Below are 26656 nucleotides of genomic sequence, written 5' to 3'. Positions count from 1 at the left end.
ATTTTTGTTTCAGAACACTTCAATGGAGGCCGATACTAGTCATAAATGGTGAATTACAGGAACTGAGAGTAACAGTTGTAAAGGAAGTCAGTGTCGACCAGTAGATATACGTAACCACCTCCAATCAGCACTAATCACCATGAACACCAGTTACAAAAGATAGCCATTGAGCACCAGTAAAAAGCCAGTAAGTATCAGTGCCGACAACGACAGAGAGTGGAAACCAGAGGATTTCACTTTGGCTATAGTTGCCAGTGCCCAGTTTTCATTAACAACCACAGTTAAATTTGTTTTCAGAGGTGGGGTGGGCGTGGGGTGTTGTCCTTTATTGAATCTGTTCTGGCTTTGTGTCATCCCTCCCTCCGCCCCAAGAAACAGTAGTACACTGGTCCTGCTAGTTTATTATAGATTTACATTAAAAGTTTGAAACTGGCTTAATAAAAACTTTAAAGCATAAAAATCACAATTCTTTAAAAAAGAATGCAATGATAGGTGCAAGAGTTGAAGAGATTTTCCATTACATCTAGATAATAAAATCAAATAAGGTCATTAACTGAATGTTTTGGTTCTTGCACAGAATTCCTCCTATATTAAAAGTTAGGAAATATCTGTACGATGTATCCATGACAAAACAAAAATATATCCCAAAAAGTTGCATAAATTGATCAAGTGATTTTATTTGTATAAAGGAAATCATTTTTACGCAATTAATGAGAATTTGCAGGCATAGTAATGCATAAATTGACAAAGTATTGATAAAGTTTTGAGTCATCCCGTTTTGTTTCTCAAAAATTTTCAAAATGGCGGGTGAGTAAGTCACTCCTAGAATATTCATAAAATTTTATTTTCTTATTTCAAATTCAAGCTGTTTGATCAATTTATGTAATTTTAGGAATATATTTTCATTATGTCACAGATACCTACCAGATACATTTTTCTTTATTTTTTAGGGGGAATTCTGGACAAGGACCCATTTTTAACTGGTGAATTTTTTAATGCAGAATGTCATTGATTCAGAAATCTTAGTTGCGGCTTAGTGCTACTAAAAGCCATAGGACCTGACATGTGAAATTAGTGTTCACCAAGAAGGATTATAGCGAGTTTGTGTGACTTCATTATGATATAAAAAAATATGTTGAGAAGCTGGAGAAATGGAAAAAAAAAAAAAAAAAAAAAAAAAAAAAAGGCAGAAAAAAAAAAGGGGGGGGGGGGTTGTATATCATAATATGAATATATCATAAGAAAGCACTGAACAATTTGGTTAAACACACTATTTGGATTCTTTGGACTAGTGTTCTTCTCTTGTGTTATTTTCACGTTTTGCTCAATGAGCTTCTTCAGGTGCATCATGTTAAACTCTAGAATCTTTCTGTCAAAGTTGGGAATCTGCAGATTTTCTAATGACACCCTTTAATTATCTAACGAGGTTAGCATGTTCTTGTTTTGTCAGCCATGAGCGAGTAGAAGTCCTAAAGAATTCACAATTGTATTTTTGGGTCACCTGCACTGAGAGGATTGAACCTTCAACCTCCAGAATAGATTAACTTTTACAACTGGATTTTACCAAATACTCTATGCACTATGTCATGGGTTCTTGCAGACAATTCTTGTATAATGAGTTCAGTTTGAAATTCTGCACAGATTCCAGAGTTTGACAAGCAAGAGGTTGCATTGAACAAAATGTGAAACTAACACTCAAGCTGAGAATAGTAGGTAGAAATATTTAAATATGTATAATCAATCCTCAAAAATCAGAAACAAGTATTTGATAAAAGGTCGAAAAGTGTAATGCTGGGTAACATGCTAGTAGTTAACAAGGCCTCATGCCCCATAGTGTTAAGAATGACTTTCTAATATTTCAGCACTAGCAGGGGTACCCGGCGTTGCCCAAATGTTTGGAGGTGTATGTAGGAGGAATGGGGGGGAGGGAGAGGGGGAGACCCTGTTTTAATATTATAAAGAAAACACGATGTAAAAAAAAAATTTAAAAAATCAAAACCATAAACAAATGTAATAAAAAAACTGGAAAAACCAAAACAAAGCAAAACCCGTAAACAAACGTAAAAAATGTAAAAGAGGAAAAAAAATTTAGGTAGGAACACAGGCTCGAACCCGAAGCATCGAGGCTAAGGCGTTGGGGGAAGGGAAGCCTGACATGTTACCCCTACGTCAAAGAGACATACAATTGAGAACGGATAAAATTAACCCTTTAAAAACACTTGCAGTTGGTTTAAACTAACGTCAACGTTTTCTAGGTCAAACATGACATGATTGTCATAGTAGCAGGAGAGAAAATGAAGGAACGATTTTTTTGGCACCCCTCTTTGTAGAAAAGGGTCTAGTTTAGGGTGAAGGAATTAATGTTTTTGGCCAATTTTTCGATATTCGTCGGGCGAAGGTTTGAGCTTTAAAATGATACATATTTGGCGAAGATTTGTGGCCTGTGTCAAAAGTTTTTGCGAGACAAACACACATACATTTTCGCTTCTATATATATATATATATATATATATATATATATATGATCTGTAAACTGCAGAAAAAAAAAAATCAAACTATTTAATTACTTTTGTAAAAGAAATTATTAAAAAAAAAAAAAAAAAAAAAAAAAATAGTACAAAATGTTTCTCTAACTATTTCTTTACCTTTAAGATACACAGATGACTATTTTGGGGCAATCATCGCCTGGCTCCATAAGACTTCCAATTTTTGGATCAGTTGATATGTTGGTTTGCCTAATACATTAACGCAATAGCATCAAGATATGACATTTTTCTTTTCTTTCCCAAAAGTATCGAATTTGTGTCAAACATCTTGTGGCGTGTGAAAGATTTTTGTGACTAAAGGAATTCATTACCTGGGAATCTTTCATAGTTTCCGTTTCCAATTCTTCTTTACTTTTTCCTTTCTTAGTAATTTCTTCCTTTTTCTTTTTAGGCTTGTCTTTCTTTATATCTTTAGCTAGAAAATTTTAATATAAAAAATAAATACATAGATAACAGGAAGAAAATTAGAGAGATCTGGCAATATCTTCAAGTAAAATTTCATTAAGAAAATTAAAAAAAAAAACAAAAACGTACCAGCATTATCTTCGTTAACTTTGGAGTTTTCTAAAGGTGATGACACCTGAACAGAATCTTTATCATCAGTTACTGGTTTTTGTTCAGTCTCAATTTCTGGTTTTGTACTTTTTGGTGAAAGCCTATCCCCTTGGTTTTCTACAGGTTTTTCAAACGCTGACGCTTGAGACGTGGGTGGTGGTGGTGATGGAGAAGTAGGACGAAGGGAGGAAATCTCTTCTTTCAAGTCAGTTGATTCTTGTGCCTTATCATCTCCGTTATTTTCCTCAACAACAAATGTTGAAGCTGTTGGAATTACTGCACTATCTGTACATCCAGCAGAGTCTGTGGCTACTTCGACAGACGGTGATGATGATGGCTTATTTTGCACCTGCGTAGTCACTTGTGCTGGTGCATTTGAAACTGGAACTTCTGGTACTGTAGATTTTTGTTGTGATGCTTGTTGTGGCAAGGCTTGCTGCTGCTGCTGTTGTTGTTGTTGTATATGTGAAACTTGCATAGGAATAGCCTGTGATGCTTGCATAGGAATAGCCTGTGAAACTTGCATAGGAATAGCCTGTGACGCTTGCATAGACGGTTGCTGTTGGGTCACAGGAGTTACTGGTGGAATTGTTTGGGGAGAAGTTAACTGTGCAGATGGTTGGGAAACTTGTTGCGGAGGTTGTTTGGGAGCAACTTGAGGAACTTGAATTAATGCTGGCGGCACAGTCAAAGGCTGTGATGCAGGTACTGGTTGTGTAAGTTGAGGTACAACTACAGGCTGTTCTGTTTGCGGTTGTACTACCGGCGATGGCATTAACTGTCGTACCACTGGTGTGGCCAGTCCAGGTACCACAGCGGCCAACGGAGGTACCACTGTTGTGGTCAGTTGAGGTACAACTGGTGTGGGTAGTTGGGAAGTTTGCATAGAGCTAGTCGTGGGTTGAGAAGGTGCTATCTGGGGAGCCTTGTTTTGTACTGGAGAAGACGGTCGAATAGAAAGAGTTTCTTGTAGAGAGAGAGGCGATGATAGAGCGTGTGACTGTGTTGCCATCAGTTCTTGATTTTGTGGTTTACCAGTCTGGAATACAATACAGCTAGTTTCTTTCATATTTTGTACAGGGGCAGGGATATTTCCAATAGCTGCTGGTGGACTCTTGCTAGGTTGTCGTCTTTGGGGCTGGGGCTGTGATTGAGGCGTCACTGGCCGTGGAGAGATATGTGAAATTGGGGCATGGGAAAGACCTGGTTGTTGGGGAGGTGGAGAAGGTGCGGGTTGCTGTTGAACTGAAGTCAGTTGGTGCACCTGGGGGGCGGTGGCCGGTGTGTGCGGCACTTGAGGCGCTTGTGCAACAACTGGATGCGACTGAATTTGTTGGGGAGTTAGTTGTTGAACTTGCTGTTGCATTGAAGGTTGCTGTTGAACTGCAGGTGGTACATTTTGGACTTGTTGCATTGGTAATTGGAACTGAAGCGACACGGGTCCAGTTTTTAATGTTGCAGCTACCTGTGCAGCAAACTGAGCTCTCACATCACCACTTATTTGGCTACCCTAGAAATAAAATTGAAAAATAATTTTTTTTAATGTAAAGAAATAAAATTAAAAAAAAAAAAAAAAAAAAAAAAAAAAAATATGCTCAATTATAATTTTTATCTATTTCCAAATGTTTGATGACAATTTTTTTAAAAACAAAATATCAAAGTATTGCAACAATAGAAAAAAAAAAAAAAAAAATTTATTTATTTATTTATTTTTTTATTTATTTATTTATTTATTTTTTTTTTTACACCGTGGTCACCACCCGGAAGCCATTCAGGAATAAGGGTTATGTTATACAAGTGCTTAAAATTTATGATTGTTTCTGACTTAAAAAAGGTTCATGTTCAGAATTCCTCCACATTAAAAAAACAAAAAGAAATCTGTATGTATGCACGCAAGACTGTAAAAAAAAAAAAAAAAAAAAAAAAAAAAATCCAAAATATCATGTAAACTGACCAATCAATTTTATTTTTAAGAAAATCAAATTTTATGAGTAGAAGTGCAATCATCTTGTATCGCCATCTTGAAAGAAATTTCAAGATAAACAATAATTCAAACAGATTTTTTGTCATATTTACAAATTCCCAATTATTTCTTAAAAACGATTTTCTTTATACAAATAAAACTACATGACCAATTTACATTATTTTTGGAATATGATATTTTTGTTTCGTCAGAAGTAAATACATTATATAATTTTTTTTTTTTAAATATTGAGGAAATTTTGGACCAGAACCAAAGGATTTAGTTATTTAAAGAAATACATACATATAAATAAAAACTTACTGATAAAGAACCATCTGCAGTAGAGCGGTTGTTCAAAATCTCTTCAGATATATCTTTGCCTGTATTTGGATCCACTATTTGTATTATCGTACGTTGACGTCTTTGATATGATGGGGTATTTTGTACTGCAGCTGCAGAAGGGGGTCTTTGTGGGGACACAAAAGGCTGTGCTTGTTGGTAATATACTGGAAAGAAAAAAAGCGAAATTACTTTTGTAATTTTTATAAAAAAAAAAACGTTACACTAGATAACTACGAAGTTCATCTTTATAAAAAGGATGAACCCCACCCTCGAAAAGGATTAAAAAAAAAAAAAAAAAAAAAAAAAAAAGGATAAGCCCCCCCCCCCCCCCCGGAAAAGTGCCTATGCAATTTTCAACCGAAGTATAAATTATTTTAGCCTGTTAAAAAAACTGGCAAAAGGCGTAGATGTTGATTTAGAGTGAGTACACTGTTATACCTTATCATAAATTTCAGTCAGATTGTCCCAGTAGTTTCGAGAAAACTTCTAGTCAATGTGGTGACTAATCCCAAACTATGCATTAAACTGATACTATATAATACTTAACTGTCTGAATTTTATAACAAAGGTCCATACAAAATTTCAGTCACATCAGATTAGTAAAAAAAAAAAATGTACAGACTAAGAGAAATTTAAGACATTTTTAATTTTACCTTGTATAGGTAGATCAAATGTGTGTATATCATTGAAAAAAGAAAAGGGTTGGTGGATGTTTGTGAATCCCTTGGTGTGCATTATCACTTGTCTGAACAATCATGGCCACCAATTTGAACATTTGCAAACATGATTCGTCAATTACATTTTTCTTCTGTATTCGAAACTGTTCATTTCATTCTATGTTCATAAACAAAGGTTTTATTGTAATTCGAGTAAGAGTACATTTTTTAGAAATCATATTCACATACGATTTTGTTTGAATATATAGTTAAGTGGCAGTTTTAGTCATAACGGCTTTAAAGCTTCACTGTTCACTCATTTTTCGACCAAATTTCAAACAATTATTATAGTTTACAGATCACCTTTTTAGCTATATTGTGAAAAAAAAAAAAAAAAAAAAAAAAAATTTCAATTTTTGTTCAGTAAAAAAAAAGTTATGAATTTACTGGTGTTCAAAATCGTAAAAACAAAACGTAAGGTGAGCGATGTTTTTTTATGACTGGTTTCCGTAGCAATTATATTGCTTCAGCAACTACTGTTGCTACCAATTCACCACTTTCGGAAAAACGTAACAAGTGAAACAGAGAATGAAAAAATTAAAGGGAGATAATTGGGTGGATTTTATTGAAAGTAGATGAGTACCGTACATTATTACATATGTGTATGTTATGTTTATGGGGGCAAAAAGAACCAGTGAATTTACTGGAAGTCTGGAAAAATCATGGATTACAATAGAAAAATGCAAGTATGAAAAGTAATATGGTTAAGCTTAAACATGGAAAAATAAAGGATTAGTTGTTAAAACTGGAAAAAGAAAAAGAACAAAATATTCTAGTAAAAATATAATAAATTTATAACTTAAATATAGCAGCATTAAGAATTTTTTTTTTTTTTTTTAAATTCAATTCATAACATTATATAATCAATTCTTAATACTGCAATATTTTAAGTTATAAATCTATATTTTTTACTGGAATATCTTGTCCTTTTCTTTTTCGTGTTTAAGCTTAACCATATTACTTTCCATACTTGCATTTTCCTATTTTAATATATATATATATATATATATATATATATATATACACACATACACACACACACAGAGGATGACGCGCCCCAACTCTAATTAGGCCACTGTTCATGGAATTTTTGTTTCATTTTCGGTACAGCTAGATAATGCAGGAAGTTGTTAGCGGTTGTTGCAGCTAGGCGTGTAAAAATGTACTCACACTAACTTTTACCAGCAATGTCTGGACAAAAAATGTTTGTCGATTTGAACATCTGCAAACATTTTTCAATTACATTCTTTCTTCTGTATTCGAAGCTATTCCATTTCATTCTATCAGGGCTCTATGGACAAATTTATCTTTAGTTGACATTTGACAACTAAATATTTTCGTTTACTAACAAAATAGAAAAGTTACTTGCCAAACCAATGACTTTTGGAATAGAACATCTTCATTTCATGACGAGTATGTACATCATATATATTTTTCTATTTTCTTTTTTTTTTTTATATAAGTGTAACCTATATATATATATATATATATATATATATATATAAAGCAAAATGGCCGCACACGTTTTTGTATGTCCAACAAAGGCTTTTTTTTTTTTCCGGAGGGAGGGGATTTGAGAGGGTTACTATTTTTTACAACTTTTTATATACTTCCTAGATCATAATATCTATAATTTGTGAAGGGGCGTCGTGTTTACATTTATTTTGATTGACTTTCACAAAATTCACGCTATTCCATCCTCTCGCATGTTTGGTCTTTTTCGTATAAATAAAAAAACTCACCGAGGCGAAAGTGTCAGTGGCCTTTCATGCCGAGACGTCTTGAAAGCAATTAGCTTTGATCAATGTGGGGGAAACCCTTCATATCAGACAATTGCTATTCATTTGAGAGTTCCTCTTTTTCTGGGGAGCTTGGTTTCCCCAACACCATGGGGAAACATAAATGAAACAGCGGAAAACTGAACTGGCCTTCAGCCAACGTTCGTTTCTGCACCAGCTAGCAAGTCAACTTTTTGATTGACATCATTAAATTTGAATGCTTTTCACTTCCTAGGGCCTGATAGCGTAGCAGCAAGATCTCATGTTTTCTTTCACCCCACCCCCATCCTTCGGGTTTGCGCCTCCCTCCCTATTAACACTTTTTTTTTTTCTTTAACACCTAACACATGGGCAACGCCAGGTACCCCCGCTAGTTGCTAGTTCTATCTAGTTAATTTTATGTTGATATTTGGAGGTATCAACATTCTAATTTCTCCAGGTGTTTTTTTAAAACAGCCTTTGTGAAAAAAAAAAAAAAAAAAAAAAAAAAAAAAAAAAAGAGAGTATATTGTTCTATTTAACTTTTATTGTTTAAATAATTTAACTTTGTTCGTTTTATTATAAAAAAAACGTTGAAAAGATATTTTTCACTCGGTAGTGAGTCTTGGAAGATTATCAGGGAAAGAAATACAATCGCCAAAAGGTAAGCGTTTCATTATTTCTAGTCCCTACTTTGAAAAATCACTCGCAAATGCGGCCGCTTCACTCGCTCTATGTACATAAGTTTTATAATCATTCAAAATATTCATATTTTTTTTTTTTTTAGATACTCTGCATTTAATATACACAAAAAAGGAATTAAAAGCAGCTATTTTAGATTATAGAAGGGACAAAAAAGTTCATATGTAAAAATGTCATGAAACATGGATTCAATTATGAATAAAAAAAATATACTAAATATTTCGGCATATAAAACTAGGTACAAAATTGGAGCAAATTTTAATGAATTTTTCATATATCGGTTGTATAAGATGACTGCTAAATCACGAAACCATGTTCATTTAGTCTAGAGATTGCAACACCCGGTATCTTATGAAATATTGTTTTTTAAAGATGATTTTTTTTTTTTAAACTTTAAGGGTCGTCTTATATGCTGAAATATATGGTAATTCCAAATTAACTAACAAAAAAGTTTTATGTACATGTGTGGATTGAAAAAAAAAAAAGTTCTGAAAAGTACCAAAATAAATTAGGCATCAGGCCATTCAAAAATAATCAGGAGGGGGTGGGTGAGTTTTTGTCACTGTACCTTTTATGTCTATCATTATCATTTTCATAGCTAGAGTATTACATTCACTCTAGAGGTCATCCTACTTAATATTTCCAAATCAATTTTTTCTTTTTTAATTAAATATGAATATAAACAAATAAATGTGTATCGTGATGAAGATGAAATGTGTCACATAAAATCTTATATAAATTATCTTTTATAAAATTATTCAACATTTACAGTACTTACCGGGATTTGTTGTAGGTGGTGTTTGAGGATAATATTGGGGGCTAGCCGCAGTAGCCATCTGAAATTGTTGTACGGACTGTTGAGGCTGATTAGTAAAGGGGGGTGTTTGTATCCTCTGCTGGGCAGATGGGTACTAAAAAATAAAGAAAAAGATACAATAAGTTTATATTAGAAAAAAAAGAAAATATTTAGAAGCCTTGTTGCTTAATCAAAACAAATCACTTAGCATAATCTACAAATTATAGAAGAATTATACTTACTAACAAATTCTCGTGGAAATTCTAATGTGCGTTCTACACCAAACTATAATTTTATGTCTATTACAAAATGACTGTAGAAGCAGTTATTGTTAGCTAAAAAAATAAAATAAAAATAAAACGAACATGCCCCTTCATTTATTTTAAACCAACATAATTCTTTTTAGAACAATAAATATTGTCTTTTTACCATAAAAAAACTTGTAGTTAAATATCTTTATTTAAAAGTGTACCATTTTAGTGACCATGCTTAACTTTTTAACCAGTTAAAAATAGGCAGAAATTCATAACCTGTTAACTTAAGATGCGTGCTATACACCAAATTGATGGTTGAATATAGTTAAATTTGTGCTCATTTTTTGCATTAAACACAAATTCCTATTAATCCTTAACCATGCATCAGACAGATAGCATAATACTTAATCTGGATGAGATTTTGTATGGACCTTTGTTGTAATAAGGTGCAGCAAATTATCTGAGTAATTTCCAAGAAAAAGTGGAACAGACAAAAAGAAATATATAGATCATTTGATTTTGGAACAATTCATTTTAAAAAGAATGAATTACTTTAGCAACATCAGAATAATCACAATCTAAAAGTATCTAATTTTTTTTTTTTTAATGTGTATGAAAGGTAATAACATGTATGAACATGAAATGGCGTAACATATTTTTTTTAGATAGTTTCAATTAAAGCCACAAGATTTCAGTGTAATCTTTAAAGAGCATTAACAAGCATTTTTATGACCCACAATTTAAAATAGAAAGCGATTTTTTAAAAAATTTATTTTATTTATTTTTTTTAGATAAGGAGGATAATTTCAGATTATTAAACTCATCTTGGTTACTAAATTCACAACATTTCAGTTAATGTAACCTTAGGCAACCTTCAGGTGCATCTCTTCCAATGCAGAAACCTATTAGTTCAAAATTTCATATATGCTCTGGAATTTTACAATATGCATCAAAAAAAAAAAAAAAGATTGAAAATTACATTTATTATCTGTGTATGCAAAGCAAAAAAAAAAAAAAAAAAAATCCCACAAAGTCTATATTCTTGCTTGGTGTTGTTGTCCCGAAGAAATATCTTAAATTAAAAAAATTTTTTTAATTTTTTTTGTTTTATTTTACTTCAGTCGAAGTTCTCAGAAATCAAGGGGCCCACAACCAGGGGCTAACACTTGAAGTCTATGAGATACATAGATATTCGAATGTTCCATTTAAGTTCTTTATCTCTCAAACACTGAGTTAGTAAAGAAATTGAGAACATAATTTTCCTCTCCCCAATTAACCATTTTTATACGTTGTAGTACATCTTTCATGTTGGTCTCTTGGTCTTACTGAATTCCAGGACAAGAATTTATCTATCTAGTGGAGTATCCAGCTTCGTGCTATTACTGTAGGTAATATCACTTGGAGAAGGTGCACCATTCCTCGGAAAAGCTAATGTGGGTTAGCCATAGTGAGGAGATCTTATTTGGGCTGCGAATACTATGTGATTTTGAATATTTGGTCAGGGTTTACTTCTATAGAAAAAGTATCCTCATGCCAGATTGTTCTAGCAAACCCCTGTACAGAGAGACCTTAGACACTTAAGGACAGTGTCTAGTAGGCATTCAAGTTCTCCCCCTTTTTGGAAGGGGTCAGAATGGAATGTGTGGTGTAGGGTCAAGTATTTCAGTGTTATCTATTATATAAAGAAGTGATGAATTATGCATGTTCAATATATTAAAACAAGAGGAACAGGTTAAACAGAGATAAGATGATGTAGAAAAAAAGGGGGGGGGGTGAAAGATATAAGTTTTAATATAAAGATGCTCTATTTTTTTTTTTTTTTTTTTTTTAGCCCTGGATAATGCTGAGTAGCCCCACTAGTGTGAATATAAAACCAAGATGAGAATAGCTGTCTGAATAATTACAAATTACATAATTATTTAATTTAAATTCAATAGTCACAATATAGAATGCGAATTGAAATTAGTTTATTAACAAGAGCTGCATGGCTGAGCTGAGAGAACATTTTGGCATTTCCTCTTTGGAGGGTATTCTGATAAGTGGAAGACAGATGGTTTTGGCATGTGAAGAGGATGGATGACAACCTTTGGCAACACAGAATGTTGTCCTTTGATGTCAGGAAGTGATGGCCGGACAACATCAAGGCTGCTGACCTCCACGCTGTAAATATCACAGAGCATCTGGTCAATGGTCATAATGCCTGGAGAGCAACCATCAAAACCAACGGTAACACAAGGCATTCAACCTCAGCAGCTAGGAACAAAGCACATCAAACCGTGCAGTAGTTGTAATAGTAACTAATTAAAATTAGTTTATTATCCCTTACCCTTGAATGGCTTCTGGGCTTTGATTTCTCATCTCTGTCTAAACTGTTCCTCTTGTTTTAATGTATTGAAAATAATATGATTCACCTTTTTATATAATAGATAACACTGGAAATTCTATAGTACAGTGTATAAAACATGAAGAAAAAACTGAAATAAAAGGGGTGGGGTAGTATGCATGGCATATTATTTATTCATATTTCTTTATCAGTAAAAATATCGGGGAGGCGTTGGCGGCTAGTGATAATATGCATTATTTATTGCATCTATGTCCATCATACAAAACGTATCAGTTAGGCTTGTATTTTCTTGTCAGCCGTTGGCTTAGTGGCTACTGCTGATAAAGGCAACCCGGTTTCGAATCACCTATTTTTTTCTTGTCACTCCATGAATAAACAGACTTGTTTTCTATTTACAGTGATCAGCTACTTTGTAAAGGAAACCACTTGTTTCCACTCAGCATAAATGAGCAGCTTTCCATATAAGAATAGAGTAGGCTAGGTAGCTAATAATTGAATATGCGAACATTTATAAATTTCACTTACAATATGAGGTTGGTTCATGGCTCTTTAACTGCTGATAAGATTGGTTTTCAAAATCAGTCTGAAGTACCATTAGTTTCTAGTCACAATGAGCAGCCGTTATATAATGAAACAGCTTTCTATAAATATCTTATATATAAAGTAAAAATTTTCTACTACTCCATTTAATACTAATCCTGAATGAATACCATAATAAGTAGTTTGCTGCACCTAAAAGTTTCATACAAAATTTCGATTACTTGTACAGTTTAGTCAAGACATTAAAAGATGAAAATATTGAAAAAAGTTTAAATTGTACGTATCTGTTATGGAATGAAGTTCTCCGAAAAAAAAAAAAAAAAAAAAAAAAAAAAAAACCACTTAATTTCATCAAGTAATTTTTATTTTACAGTGAAAAAAAAAATAATGTTATGATACCGAGCAAAAGGTTCGGTTTTTAGGAAGAAAAGCTAATTATTAAAGGTAGGGAGGGAGCGCCGGCGCTTTACATGGAGTTATCTCCCGTGTCATTTCTAAAATTCAAACAAAAATCTAAAACAAATCAAAGATGTCAGACTTCAACGCGCTCTCATAAAAACGTGTTTTTCCACTTAAATTGACAGAAAGACAGAAATATAATATAGAAACTATATATAAAAAAATGCTTCATGACTCAGTTCCCTCATCAGCTGGTTCACTGAAATTTTAATTATTTGAAAAATTATTTTCGATCTCATTATTTGCATGGGATAAAAAGTTTGGACACTCCGCTTTTCACATGAGAAGAGAAGTGTCAGTTTTCAGTCTTTAATTAATATGTACTTCTACCACTACCCATTACACTGGAACACATTTAGTAAAATGCACAACAATAGCAACAGAGACTGCAAACAATATTAGTGAACATTATAATAATCTTTCACATTTCTTAATATACATCACAAGTAAACAAGTCATCTATTATATAAAAGTGAAAATGTGTGTGTGTGTGTTTGTGTATGTGCATTGGGGGGGGGGGTCTTACAATTTTTATATAGTCCATAGATTATAATATCTCAGATTTACGAAATGAGGTTGTCTATCTTTTACTTGAGTGACTTATGTTACAAAATCCGCGCTGCGATATAATTTCTCTATGGCGTGATGTTTGACCTAGAAAAGCAGACGTTGACGTTCAGTTAAGCACCTACTTTTCTAACCATTTAATTTCAACCATTCTCACTTCTGCCCGCTTAGCGTAATGGTAACGTGTCATTCTCCCCCCCCCCCCGCTTTTGCTTCAAGTCTTTGGGTTCGAGCCTACCTCCCTACCAAAACGTTTTTTCTCTTTTACACTGCCAAACACCCAGGTAACGCCAGGCACCCTTGCTAGTCTATTATATAAAAGTGAAAATGTATGTTTGTGTCTAAACTTTTGTGTTGGTGAAGGCCTTTTCGGGAAGTGGAGGGTGGGGGGAACGACCATTTCTTAGAACTTTTTATATACTCCCTAGATTATAATATATCCAATTTACGAAAGGAGGTCGTCTATCTTTTATTTGAGCGACTTTTATGCTATAAAATTTCCGCTATTCTGTCTTCTCGTGTGTTTATACGAAAGTGAAGTCATGTTCTTGGCCTTTCGTGCCATGACGTCCAGAAAGCAATGATCAAAGCGAGGGGAAAACCTGTCATATCAGACAATTGCTATTCATTTGGACAGTTTTCTTTTTATGGGGAGCTGGTTTTTCCCATGGCGTGATGCTTAACCTAGAAAAGCAGACGTTCATTTAAGCACATGCGTTTTTTAAGCATTTAATTTGAATGATTCTCACTTCCTCTGCCCTTTAGTGTAGCAGTAACAGGTCACGGTTCTTTCACTTTTTTTTTCCTACTTCACCTCAAGGCTCCGAGTTCAACCCTAGCTGCCTACTTTCACTTTTTTCACGTTTTTTTTCCTCCTTCGCCGATTGAGTTTGAGCCTGCCACTTTTTTTTTTAAAAACCTTCACACACACCGACAAACACCCAGGCACCCCCACTAATCTATATAGATACATAAAAGGCAAAACGGCCATGAGCATTTTTGTATATCCAAGAAAGGCTTTTTTTCACAGGGATTCTCGGCAAGGCTACTATTTTGGAGAACTTTTCTTATACTTCCTAGATGATTATATCTTCGATTTGCGAACGAACATCTTTATTTTGATAGAGTTTTAAAACATTTCCTCCTTCCCATCCTTTCACATGTTTGTTTGCCTTTTTCGTATAAATAAAGCAAAACTAATCAAACCAAATGCAGCCGTCTGGCTTTCCTGTCAGGGACGTCTTGAAGGCAAAGCGGTCAATGTGAGGAAACCCTTCATATCAGACAATTGCTATTCATTTGGACACTGCCAGAGCTCCCCTTTTTGGGGGGGGAGCTGGTTTTCCCAAAACATTGTGGGGAAACAAATAAAACGGCAGAAAGCGGGAAGCTTAACTGGCCTGCAGCCAGATGTTCATTTCTGCGTCTGCATGAACTCATTCACTTCTATTCATTTATGCAAATCAACTTTTTGATTGACATCGCTAAATTTGAACGCTTTTCACTTCCTATCGCGTCATAGGGTTTCGGCACCAATTTACACCAATTTTTCAGTTAAACTTTACATTTTTTTTAAACAATAAAATTTGCCATGTAAATGTATTTTTGTACAAGGAATCCGATTATGGCACTGAAAATCACCAGAAATTAATGGTAAGAAAAGAAAACTCAAAAGCTCATGTTCCCTGTGAACGTTAGGCTGAAGAGTTTGAAAGAAATACTTTCAAGTATGTATCTCTAGTCACAGCTATTGGTGGCAGATAAGGTTTCTTGTTGTTATTGAAGGAAACAAGCTTAGTCTTGGCAGCATTGAATGTGACCATCCATTTTTGACCCATTTAACTACAGATTGGAGGTCATCCTCTAGTGTTTCTGCCATTTCCTTAAATATGTGTTAATTTTAAGGTTTTTCTCATACCTTTGAATATTTATTTTCAATATTTGGTTTTGTTCATTTGTTTTATGGCAAAATAACCCTTTGTGGGATATTTTTTTATTCCGAATTCACTAATTTCACGAAACGCTTTTATGCTTCCAGTTCTTTGTATCTTTAAATACTTTTTCATTGCGTTAGATTTGCTTTTATTGTATAATAAAATTTTTGTTTTTATTTTGGGATATTGCAGGACATGATTGAGTTTTGCAATAGAAAATAAAAAGTAATAACATTAATGTTTGTGCATTTTAAGCCAAAAAGCCAGCATCTTCAGAGAGTCTAATTTTTTAGCATCAGAAGACAAAATGGAAAGGTGAGTATCATAGAATGTGAACTTACTAAAGTGCTCCCTCGATCCCAGAATCTTTTCTACCGACATTCTTTCTTGGGAAGATTGTATTTGCAATTCACCTTTTGCTAATTGCTTCCACATGCAATGTGAACAAACAACCCCACCCACATTATGTCCTTTTAAATATGACCCCTATAATAGGAGCTCCTTATGTGTCAGTATCAATGGCATCTGCTTTGGTGTGAATGAAAGTAAAATCAGTATAATTAAAATAATGACCTATCTACTTATTTAGGGTATCAATATTTCGGTCTGTAAATCAGAGCTTATGCATGGTAAACATGTTTTTATTTGAAAGAAGTTGGCAATTTATACAGAATTGTTGAAAAAAATCCCAGGAAGATGGGCTCCGTGGGTACGTGAAAAAGGTCTACCTTCAACGGTTCCGGAGACTTTGACGCCAAGCAGAATTCTCAGTTCAGTTGGCATCTTCGTGAAACCAACTACCTTATGAGATCGTAAACCAGACTACACTACAGGGCTTCAAGGCGGCCTTGGACAACTGCTGGTCGAACCTCAACATTTTCCCCTCTATATAGTTTTTCTTTGTACACAACCCCTAAATTCTCACTGACATTTCCCCCCTTGTAAATGGCAATCGTTTGTGCGTTTATTCTTTGCCAATTACATGGATTACTGAATGAAAATTAAGTTCTAAGGAACGGATAAGGGTAGAGATTAAGTCAGATGAGAAACTTTTAGTTTCGATCTCAGATGGAATATTTTTTTTTTTTTTTTTTTTTTTACTTACAAGAAGTGAACTGTTTAGAACAAAACATAATATCCGCATGCACATGTCTCAGTTTCTGTATTTATTAACATATAATACTTATGCATATTTTACGACTGGACAACAATGCTAGTTTTTATTAAAAAAAAAAAAAGTCAGCAAAACTATGTCAAATTAGAGCAAATTTACAATAATTGATGTGTGTAAAATAGTAAGTTCTAGTAGTTCTGACGTAACTATGCGGAGTATTAGTACTACATGTCTTATTAATCAATTCACGGCAGATTTAAGTGTTTCGAAACCAAGTTCTTGAACTTACATATATACAATAATACAAACTATTAGGTGATTAATTAAGTTTATTAGGGATTTGTGTTTTCAGTTTCATATGAATCCTAATTTTTTCAAATTATTGTTTTTCATTTTGGAGTTTATAGAACACTAGCACGATTACATTAAAATATTTAATCCATCGCAGTCCATTTCAGTTTCTTACAAAAACAACTCAGCAATTTCAATGATTTCACATTTATTAGGTGGGTTTCTAACAGCAATCTTTTTTTTTTAATATTATTTTTTGGCTATTGTTGAGACTTCAAAGATGTAAGAGACATATCATGGTCACTTTTTTTTTTTTTATTATGTAATGTTCAACATGGGGTTTTCAAACTGAACAAACGTTTTAATGTAAGTAAAAACACTAAAAACTTATCCAGCTAGGTAGAAGAGTAATTTATCTTGCCTTTGATAACATTTGCTATATATTTGATTTTTGACCACTTTTGTACCCAGGTCTATAGTAAAATAAACTCATTTCTTGACATTTTTATTTTGGAATAAAAAAAAAAACCTACTAAAATTATATCATATAAATATTAAATATATTATTGAATTAGATTGGAATTATTTTGGAGATGAGTAAATTGTATGATTCTTTTATTTAATTCTTTGGACCATTATTCTCATTTTCTATTTGTTTTCATGTTTCGGCCAATTATTTCTCTGGCCTTCGTCAGGTTAACCGCGATGGGATAGAAATGTTGAATCCTCCAACTACATCCACAGCAATTACTGCCTTCAATAGCTGTTGTCATCTTACTACGGTTTGGTCAACTAATCCTCTGACTAGTTTCGGGTGGGATTGAAACCGCTACCTCTAGCTCCACGCTCACCTGGAATCGTAGATATTCCATATCTCTATCCTCTGCACCACGGACCCCAAAGGGCAATCAAGATTGGATTTTTTGGTCTTATAAATCCAATTGTTCTTCCAATTGTTAGGTCCGTACTAATTGTTATATTTTTGAAGGCAGCAATCCTGTGGGTGTACCTATTTACTATGCCTCCCCACGGGACAGAGTTAGACACCAGGGTCGTTTTTTAACGTGGAGAAAAGGTACAAAAATAAAAATTGTCTCAGTCGTGAAGGATTTCTCCTCCACCGAAAGAGAACAAGAAACAGAAGTGCAGCATCTGAAGAACAGATACTACACTTTGATCTTGTCCCGAAGGCCAAGAAGAATGCTGTGGGTGTAGCTGGAGGAGTTGACATTCCTATCCAGTCGCGGTTAACCTGACGAAAGTCAGAGGAATAATTGGTCGAAACGTGAAAACAACAACTAGAAGATGAGGATAATAGTAAAAAAAAATAAATAAATAATAAATAAATAAATAAAAAAATAAATATTAGATACATTATTTTATTTAGGACAATATTTTATTTATTTAATTAAGTCAACTTGATTAAATTTTTTGTAACAAATCGTTACTTTGATATTAAAATCACATTTAGAAATAAGTATTTATCTACAACATTAATAACGTCGATTTTTACTTGTAAATACAAGCGCCATATGTAATTCTTACATGATTACACTTCCTGCCAATAACTGGCGTACGTTTCCAGTAAATTATCAGTCAGTTTCGTTCAACGTCAAAACTTCCTACATTTATTCTGACCTAACTAGTCAACAAAAATGTTATACTTGAAGTCATAGTAACTTTTACTCACACACAAAAAAAATCTATCATCTCTTTATCAATCATCAGGACTTCTTTCATTAGATAGATTTTTCAGTTTGGACCATCATAGTTTCATTTCAAGATATCATAACTTATAAACTTCCATAAGGAAATACAAATAGCCCCCTTCAGCTTATATGCTTATTTGTTTGGTGCTTTGCTTGACTGTTTACAAATCTATCATGGTATATAATTTGTCGAATAAGTAAAAAGAAACCTTTGAAAAAAATAAAACATGGTGTATTCTATTCCTTCATTCATTAAAAAGACCTTGAAATAATGCTCATACATGCTATTATTAAATATTATTCATATGTGAATACAAAAGTTTTCAATGAATACTGCTATATTGAATGGGATATCCAGTTCATGGACCATTACATGTATCATACACAACAACACTGATTAATAAGAGTTTATCATCCACATTTCAAATCATTCCCAAAGAACACCAATCTCAGTAGATCCACTCGATCAAAATGAAAGCACTTAATGTTTGCCTTTTCACTTTATAATAATTTACTACATTCCGAGAGGCTTAAAAATGTAGTCACCATGTGTTAAGGCCCGAAGGCCACTCGAAGATAAGGGTTAATGAGTGTACAGTAGTAAATTGGATAATATTGTATTAATCATTAGTAGTGGAAATTTGGTATATTGGATCACTTAAGGGATGGCTCATCAAGAACTTGGAAGACAATGTTGTAGTCAGGTGGAAAGCAGGCAAACGAAAGAGTTCCACAGGCATGCCGTTCTAAGGCTTATTACAATTATTTTCATCAGCAAACTTAAAACATAATACATACACCCCACCCCTGCATCAGTCTAAAATGATTATTTTAAAGTAAAAACATCTGTTCGATTTACTCTTACTTGAAATTTTGGCTTTTGTTTTTTACATTTTATGTAAACCAACAACTTGTTAATCTTTCCTAGGCATGGTCCCAAATAGTAGCCCCTTACGTTCAAGTGGCATGAGTAAAAAAAAAAAAAAAAATTTTTTTTTAAATGTAACTGCTCTCATACTTAACCGCCCCCATCCCTCAACATTTAAGTATGGTATTTGTTTTGATAATATACTTCAGCTTTTTTTTTCCCTCCTCGATCAGAAATATATCTAGATGATACCAGCACTTTATTTTCATCCCAATCTGAAGTGCTCCTTTTTGGGGACAGGGTTCACACAGATTTTCAATGTCCATTTTCAAGGACTTCTCTTCCAGACAAAATTAAAGTTTTAAAAACAAAATTTGATATATAAAGAATCATAAAAACCAAAAATCTAATATTTTAATTAACATTCACAAACATTTTGATAGTCTTTATTTTGATTTTCACTTAGGCTATATCTGTAAAGTATATGGACAACATCAGGTAGTTTTGTGATAAAGGGACATAACTCTTGTAATACTGGAAATAATATGTTGCAATTTCAAAAGATAGCATTTATTTTAATTTTATTTTTAAGATTAAAAATTATTTTAATAGTATTTAAATTACTATTTCAAGAGTATTTGTTTTGATTCTATTTTAATATTCTGACAAATTTTTACTAATATAAAGGACGACTGTCAAGACTAAGTTCAAAATTCAAGGCCTGCGCAGCCCCCCCTCCCTCCATTAAAAATCGGATACATATTACTATAACATTGACAACACTACAGAATAATCTTGATAACAAGTCTCAGGTTTAATGAGAAACCTGGCCAATGGAACCAGGAATTACAACTCCCTTACCAGTCAGTTAGGCTAACTGATTAACCCTTTATGACTTGGTTGAACTAATTCGTTCAGTCATAAGTAAATGAATACAACGGCATAAATAAAGTGAAAATTGATTCAAACATGCCTTGTATGTATTAATTCAGTATCTGGGTAGATGTCAGATACCTCCAGATCGCAACTGTCCATTGCTTAGATTCAGTATGCTGCCATCTGTCTAAGAAAATGTAGAATTTTGTTTGTTGTCATAAACACACTTTTTTCAAGCACTATGGATAATAATCAAGGTAAGTTTATGAAATGAAAAAAATTATTGGTGGTAGTTTAACTATTGAACTTCATAATTTTTTTTTACAGTTTGAATCCAATCCTAGTATCATTAGCTTTTAAACTAAGTAAAATTAACACTGAATATTTTTTAAATCATCTACATCATAACTGAGATCATAAAGAGTTAATGAAAGGATGATGCAAGATACTTTCTAGTTCAATGACCAAATATTCATTTTTTTTTTAAAAGTACCGATATAAATGAATGACCACTAAATGTGTTCAATATATTTTCACTTCTGCATTTGACACGAGGCGAAATCATTTGTACATAATATAGTAGAGAATCTTTAGTGTTTCACAAAAATAAAAGTCTAACCAAAAGTTCAACCAATTTTGTATCCATATACATTATGCCACTATGACAATGAAATCACCCACTGCAAACTGGAGTTACCAAACTAAAAAAAATTATTCAGTGCTTCTATATTATAATAATAGCATAGATACCCAACATAGCCCGGGTGGACATAAAGTTCGGTTTGGACACGACTGCTATACTAAGGATACCCTACACAACAATTTAAAAAATAAAACAACGAAATCGCCCAAAAAAGAACAACCTTCCCACCAGATATTTTGGCAGAAGGGATACAAAGAGAAGCAATTTTTGTTATCGTACACTGGAATCCTCCCCTTAAAAAATAAAAAAAACAAAACTTTTCTTTCAATCAATAACAGCAAGTGCCCATGTGACTGCAAAAAATAAACTATGCATGCATGACTATCGAAAAATGACCCCCACCCTCCCCAAAAATGGTCTAGTTAACCACCACAGAATTAATCTTTTTTTTCTAATTTTCACATAGTATGCGTCCGAGGGATTACTCTTTCAGATGGTACCAGTTTCAATCCAGTCCGACGCAGCTGACAAAAGTTTTTAGCAGATATACAAAGACACACACATACAACTCTCCTTTATATAAAAGAAGAGTTGCGGGGAGTACCCATACTGCCCAGATGGAGAGTGGTAGTATGCTGAAGCTATTGAGCAAAAAAATTAGTTGTAGTAGGCAGGCAGGCTCAAATCTGTAACATGAGATGAAAAGGAGGTAAAAAAAAAAGCTAATGTGCTGTCTTTTCCCATATTATGCATCCGAGGGATTACTCTTTTCAGATGGTACTGGTTTTGACCTAGTCTGACGCGACCGACAAAAGGTTTTAGTGGACATACGAACACACAAACAAACCGTAATTATCATTTCGCAAATAGTAACCTAGCCACAAATTACGGAAAACGATAAGGTAGGATAATTATTTATGAAAAACATTTGATAAAATTTAGATGAGGAATAAAGTTTGTCCGAAAATTGAATTATGGTTTAATTTAAAATCGTATTTTATCTGCCGATAACTCAAACGTGTCTGGAGCGTTAAATGTTTTAATTTTAGCTGATGGCAAGTATTTATTTTTTAAACTTTTGAAATCAGTACTATATATTGGATGCAATATACTATTCAATAGAGAATTGGCTCTGTAATAGACAATCTGTATGAATTAAAATATATTTAAACATATTTTACTACCACTTAAGGTCGGGCGCCTCCTGTTAGTACTAAATATTTGATTTTAAATTACCAGTAAAAATAAAATCTATAGATTAAATCCCATAAGTGTATTTTTATCTTTGCAAAAATATATGCATGTATTACATGGGGTTTTGTAGCAATCTGGGTGGGCGGGTGGAGGCCTACATATTTAGAGGTTTTTAAAAATCCAAATCATGAACTGTGTTGGAATTAATAAAAAAAACAAAAAAACAAAAAAAATATTGGAATAATTCAATCCCTAATATATGTCCAGATTATTTCATTCAATTAAACAGTTTTGGAAGGCACATCAATACCTACTCTATAGGAGAGAACTTGAATGCCTACTAGACACTATACTCGAGTGTCTAAGGTCTCTCTGTACAGGAGTTTGTTAGAACAATCTGGCATGAGGATACTTTTTCCATAGAAGTAAACCCTGACCAAATATTCAAAATCACATGGTATTCGCAGCCCAAATAAGATCTCCTCACTATGGCTAACCCACATTAGCTTTTCCGAGGAATGGTGCACCTTCTCCAAGTGATATTACCTACAGTAATAGCACGAAGCTGGATACTCCACCAGCCTAGATGAATTCTTGTCCTGGAATCCAGTAAGACCAAGAGACCACCATGAAAGATATACTATAACATATGGTTAATTGGGGAGAGGAAAATTATGTTCTCAACTTCTTTACTGACTCAGTGCTTGAGAGATAAAGAACTTAAACGGAACATTCGAATATCTATGTATCTCATATAGACTTCAAGTGTTAGCCCCTGGGTGTAAGCCCCTTCATTTCTGAGAACTTCGACTGAAGTAAAATAAAACAAAAATAGATAAATTTTTTTTTTTTTAAATTCAAGCAAACAATGAATGCAATGCTGACAGGATTTATTACAAATGGTTACATAACCAATGGGATCAAATGTCAAATATTATGCTGCTATAAATGTCAGTACAATATTTTAAAAACACCTTTTCTCAGCTTACTAAACTAGAGGAATTTTTTCTTTCCAAAATTAAATGTCCATAGACCTTTTAAAACACCTTTAAATTAGTCAAGATGCCAATCCTGCTTTTATAAAGATCAAATATTTAGCTTTACTCCCTTTGGATGATGAAAGACTACCTGTCAAGTGATTCGTGGCGTTAGACTATCTTAGCATATATCTTTTTATAGATGGGTGATAATTACTAAGTGTTTGCTACATTTTTTTGTTTTACTGCAGTAAAAGTTTAATTTACTATATATCAAGTAATACTCCCCATCCCCATTTCTCAGTATTTTATTTACTTCCGCTATAAGAGGTTAGACACGAGTTTAGGCATGGTTTTTAAAAGACAGTTCACTAGGATTTGTGCATTCTGATGTACAAATGACTAGGTTACCCAGTCAGCATTCCCCAGTTGGGGCACCTTAGCAATAAACTCCTCGTCATTGAGAAGGTAAAGCCGGAGTGGACAGACCTTGTAATTTCCTTGTATTTTTCTGAAGAAATTCATTATGTTAGCTATATGAACATAGTTGAAGAAATTTTCCATTATCTGCTAATAGTGTGATCTGGTCGGTTTTTTTTTTTTTTTTTTTGTTAAGTCCTCACAGTCAATGTTTTATGAAAAATTGTTTTTGGCATCGTATACATATTCGTCCAGCGTCACCATTTAGGATGTGTGTGTGTGTGTTATGCAAGAATGACCAACTTCATTCTTTTCTTCGTTTCTTAATTCCTGGCTGCCTTTTCTCTGATGGTAGGAAATATGTAGTAAAGTTTGCTATCTGTAATTATATTAGTTAATAGAAGCTTGTGTAAACTTCAAGCAAATTAATATTGGATAGATCCATAAGGTAGATTCCATGAATAAAGCTTCTTTCTTAGAACTGCACACCTGTGGAACTTTGTTCCTTTTTTCCTGCTTTCCAACTGACTACAATATGGTTGTCTTCAAGTTGAATGTGAAATTATTCTTGATGAGCCATCCCCTTAAGTAATCCAATTTACCAAATTTCTACTACTAACCATGACCGACATGTTCCCCTTGACCACTGTACACTCATTAACCTTTATCCTCAAGTGGCCTCTGGGCCTTGATAAGTACCGACTCCTTTGTAAAGAAATAAAAAATTTTTTTTATAAAGCTTTTTCTGCAGAGTCAGCTTTTTCATTTCCTGGTATCAGTGTGATTTAGTATCTAGCAGATGATTTGTTTCTTTTAAATACAATCATTTTTATTGAATAACTTTTTTACAACAGGGTTGCCATAGTTTCTGATGCTCCTTTAATTATTTTAATCATCCAAAACAATGCTTTAACTATGTATTTTTTTTTAACTTGGGAGTCACCACTTAACAAAACCCAAAGGCCACTCAAGGATAAGGTTTAATGAATTTAAGGTGGTAGTGTAGCAATGGTTAATGGTGTAAATTGGGTAGAATTTGATTATTTATGAGGACGGCTCAACAAGAACTTGTTTACATTGGACTTGAAGGCTACCATGTTGTACTCAACTGGGTAGCAGGACAGCGAAAATATTCCACAGGTGGGAAGTTCTCAAAAGCTTTGTTTATGGAATCTGTGTTTAGATTTAGGCACAGACAAAGAGTAGGGAAAATCATATATAATGGTTGTAGCTAGTTTGTATGCAATTCTTTCACAATTATATAATCCTTCTAGACTAGCAAAAATATACAGACAACTGGGAGACCATCTTTGAATATAGGGGTTGGTAGTTCAACCTGCCTAGTATGAAAACCATACAGGAAACTAGCAAAAGTATGCGACCGGATGGAAGAAGGCTGGGATAGGCTGCATTTTTTTTTTTTTATAGAAACTGCTTGAGACAATGCATCAAGCCACAAAACAATAGAACAACGCCGGGCACCTAAAAGTTGCAAGTCAAAACTTTCGAAATTTAAGAGTGCACTGAAGGAAGTAAAAGGCAAAACAGTGTGCAAATAAGCTCTAATAAGGAGGAACACTAACTTTAATTCTTATTTGGATTCTTTGGACCACTGTTCTCATCTTCAGTGTTATTTTCACGTTTTGGTAGATGTAACCGCCAACCTTCCTCAGGTGTATCAAATGACACTCAATATGAGAACAATAGCTAGAAGGATCCAAATACAAATAACCAATAACCATCTAAAAAAATCAGAAACCAACTTTACTAATCACCAAATCTAAGATTATCGCAAAGATAGGAGATAGCTATTAGCCTTGGTCTTGAAAACACCAAGGCTGTAGGTAGAATGGAAAATAGTGAGCAAAAAGAGTTCCACAAACTTACTGTCCATGGAAAGAACCTACTGGAATAGGAAGCTGTATTACAATGAGGTATTCAGACAGCGAATTGATGGAGACTACTAGACTAATAAATCAAATGAGCTGGAACAAAGGAAGCAGAGACTAAATCAGACAATTCTGAAGAACACATGCTATAATAGTATTTATAGAAAAGACAGACTAGCAATATCACGTCTGTAAGAGACAGGTTGCAGTAAAGAAGAAAGGATGGTGGGGGTGGGTCAATATATATAAGATACGTTTCTGCAATTTATCAAGAACCCTTAAATAGAACAGAGATTCACCAGCCCAAATATGACAACAATACTTCAAAAGTAGATTTGTAGAGATAGAGAAAGTGTTTAGAGCGATAGAGGAAACTGATTTTATGAGAAGCTGAAAGAGCAATGGATTCAATAGATGAACTCCAAGAAATATTTGATAAAAAAGAAAGACCAAGAGTTTTAGAGTCAATTTCTCTTCGAAAGCAGAGCCTTCATTAAGAATCTCAGGAAAAATAGTGACACACCTACGACTGAAAGACAATAGCCATGTCTTAAGATGAAACAAAACAGCCATTTCTTATCCCAATCCATAACAGAACACAGATCAACTTCTAGATCAACTGCATATTTCGAACTGATCCGAGAAAGTCAGATGAAAAGCAATACCAGAATAGAGGATGGTGTCATCAGTATAAATTAATTTTCTGAATAATATTCTCTCAAAGGTTATTCATATAGAGAAGAAACAGGAACACCGGCATTAATAGGAAAAGAAAATGAAGATAAACTATCCAGGGTTACTTGCAATCTTTGATCAGAAAGAAAAGACCTAACAATGTCAAGAACTTTGTGACCAATACGATAACCTTGAAGCTTATGAAGACCAGAATGCCACTCTGTCAAACGCCTCCAAAATGTCAATTATCCATAAACCAATAGATCTGTTTAGTTACAACAGCCATTGAACAAAAACCATGAAAGTTATACTGAGCATCTTAAAATGAACAGGCCTGCTGTTGACTAACATCACAAAAGCTTTGCTAATAGCAGAGAGAAGACTAACAGGATGATATTTAGTTGAATCAGACCCATCACCAGCATTTTTAAAGATAGCGACAAGAGGAGAATCCTTCCAACAAGATGGGTTAACAGGACTCACAGAGATTGAATAATTTGGAGAGGATAGAAAGTGCAGGAGCAT

General features: G+C 33.6%; 1 protein-coding gene across 20 annotated transcripts in view; it reads right to left on the bottom strand.

The window, feature by feature from the left end:
• Positions 1 to 26656, bottom strand: part of LOC145268276 (eukaryotic translation initiation factor 4 gamma 3-like) — a 222638-nt gene that overhangs the window by 66983 nt on the left and 128999 nt on the right. For all 20 annotated transcript variants that reach the window (XM_080123658.1, XM_080123651.1, XM_080123653.1 and 17 more), the window contains 4 exons: positions 9360 to 9492; positions 5386 to 5570; positions 3081 to 4611; positions 2858 to 2961 (listed from right to left, as the gene is read on the bottom strand). In XM_080123658.1, coding sequence (XP_079979784.1) covers positions 2858 to 2961; positions 3081 to 4611; positions 5386 to 5570; positions 9360 to 9492 — 1953 coding nt within the window. The remainder of the gene's footprint in view (positions 1 to 2857; positions 2962 to 3080; positions 4612 to 5385; positions 5571 to 9359; positions 9493 to 26656) is intronic.

The sequence above is a fragment of the Euprymna scolopes genome, chromosome 43 (assembly GCF_053919585.1).
Source record: "Euprymna scolopes isolate OS-2025 chromosome 43, ASM5391958v1, whole genome shotgun sequence".
Lineage (NCBI taxonomy): Eukaryota > Metazoa > Mollusca > Cephalopoda > Sepiida > Sepiolidae > Euprymna > Euprymna scolopes.
The sequence above is the reverse complement of the archived record's forward strand: the minus strand, read 5'-3'. Positions and strand labels throughout refer to the sequence as shown.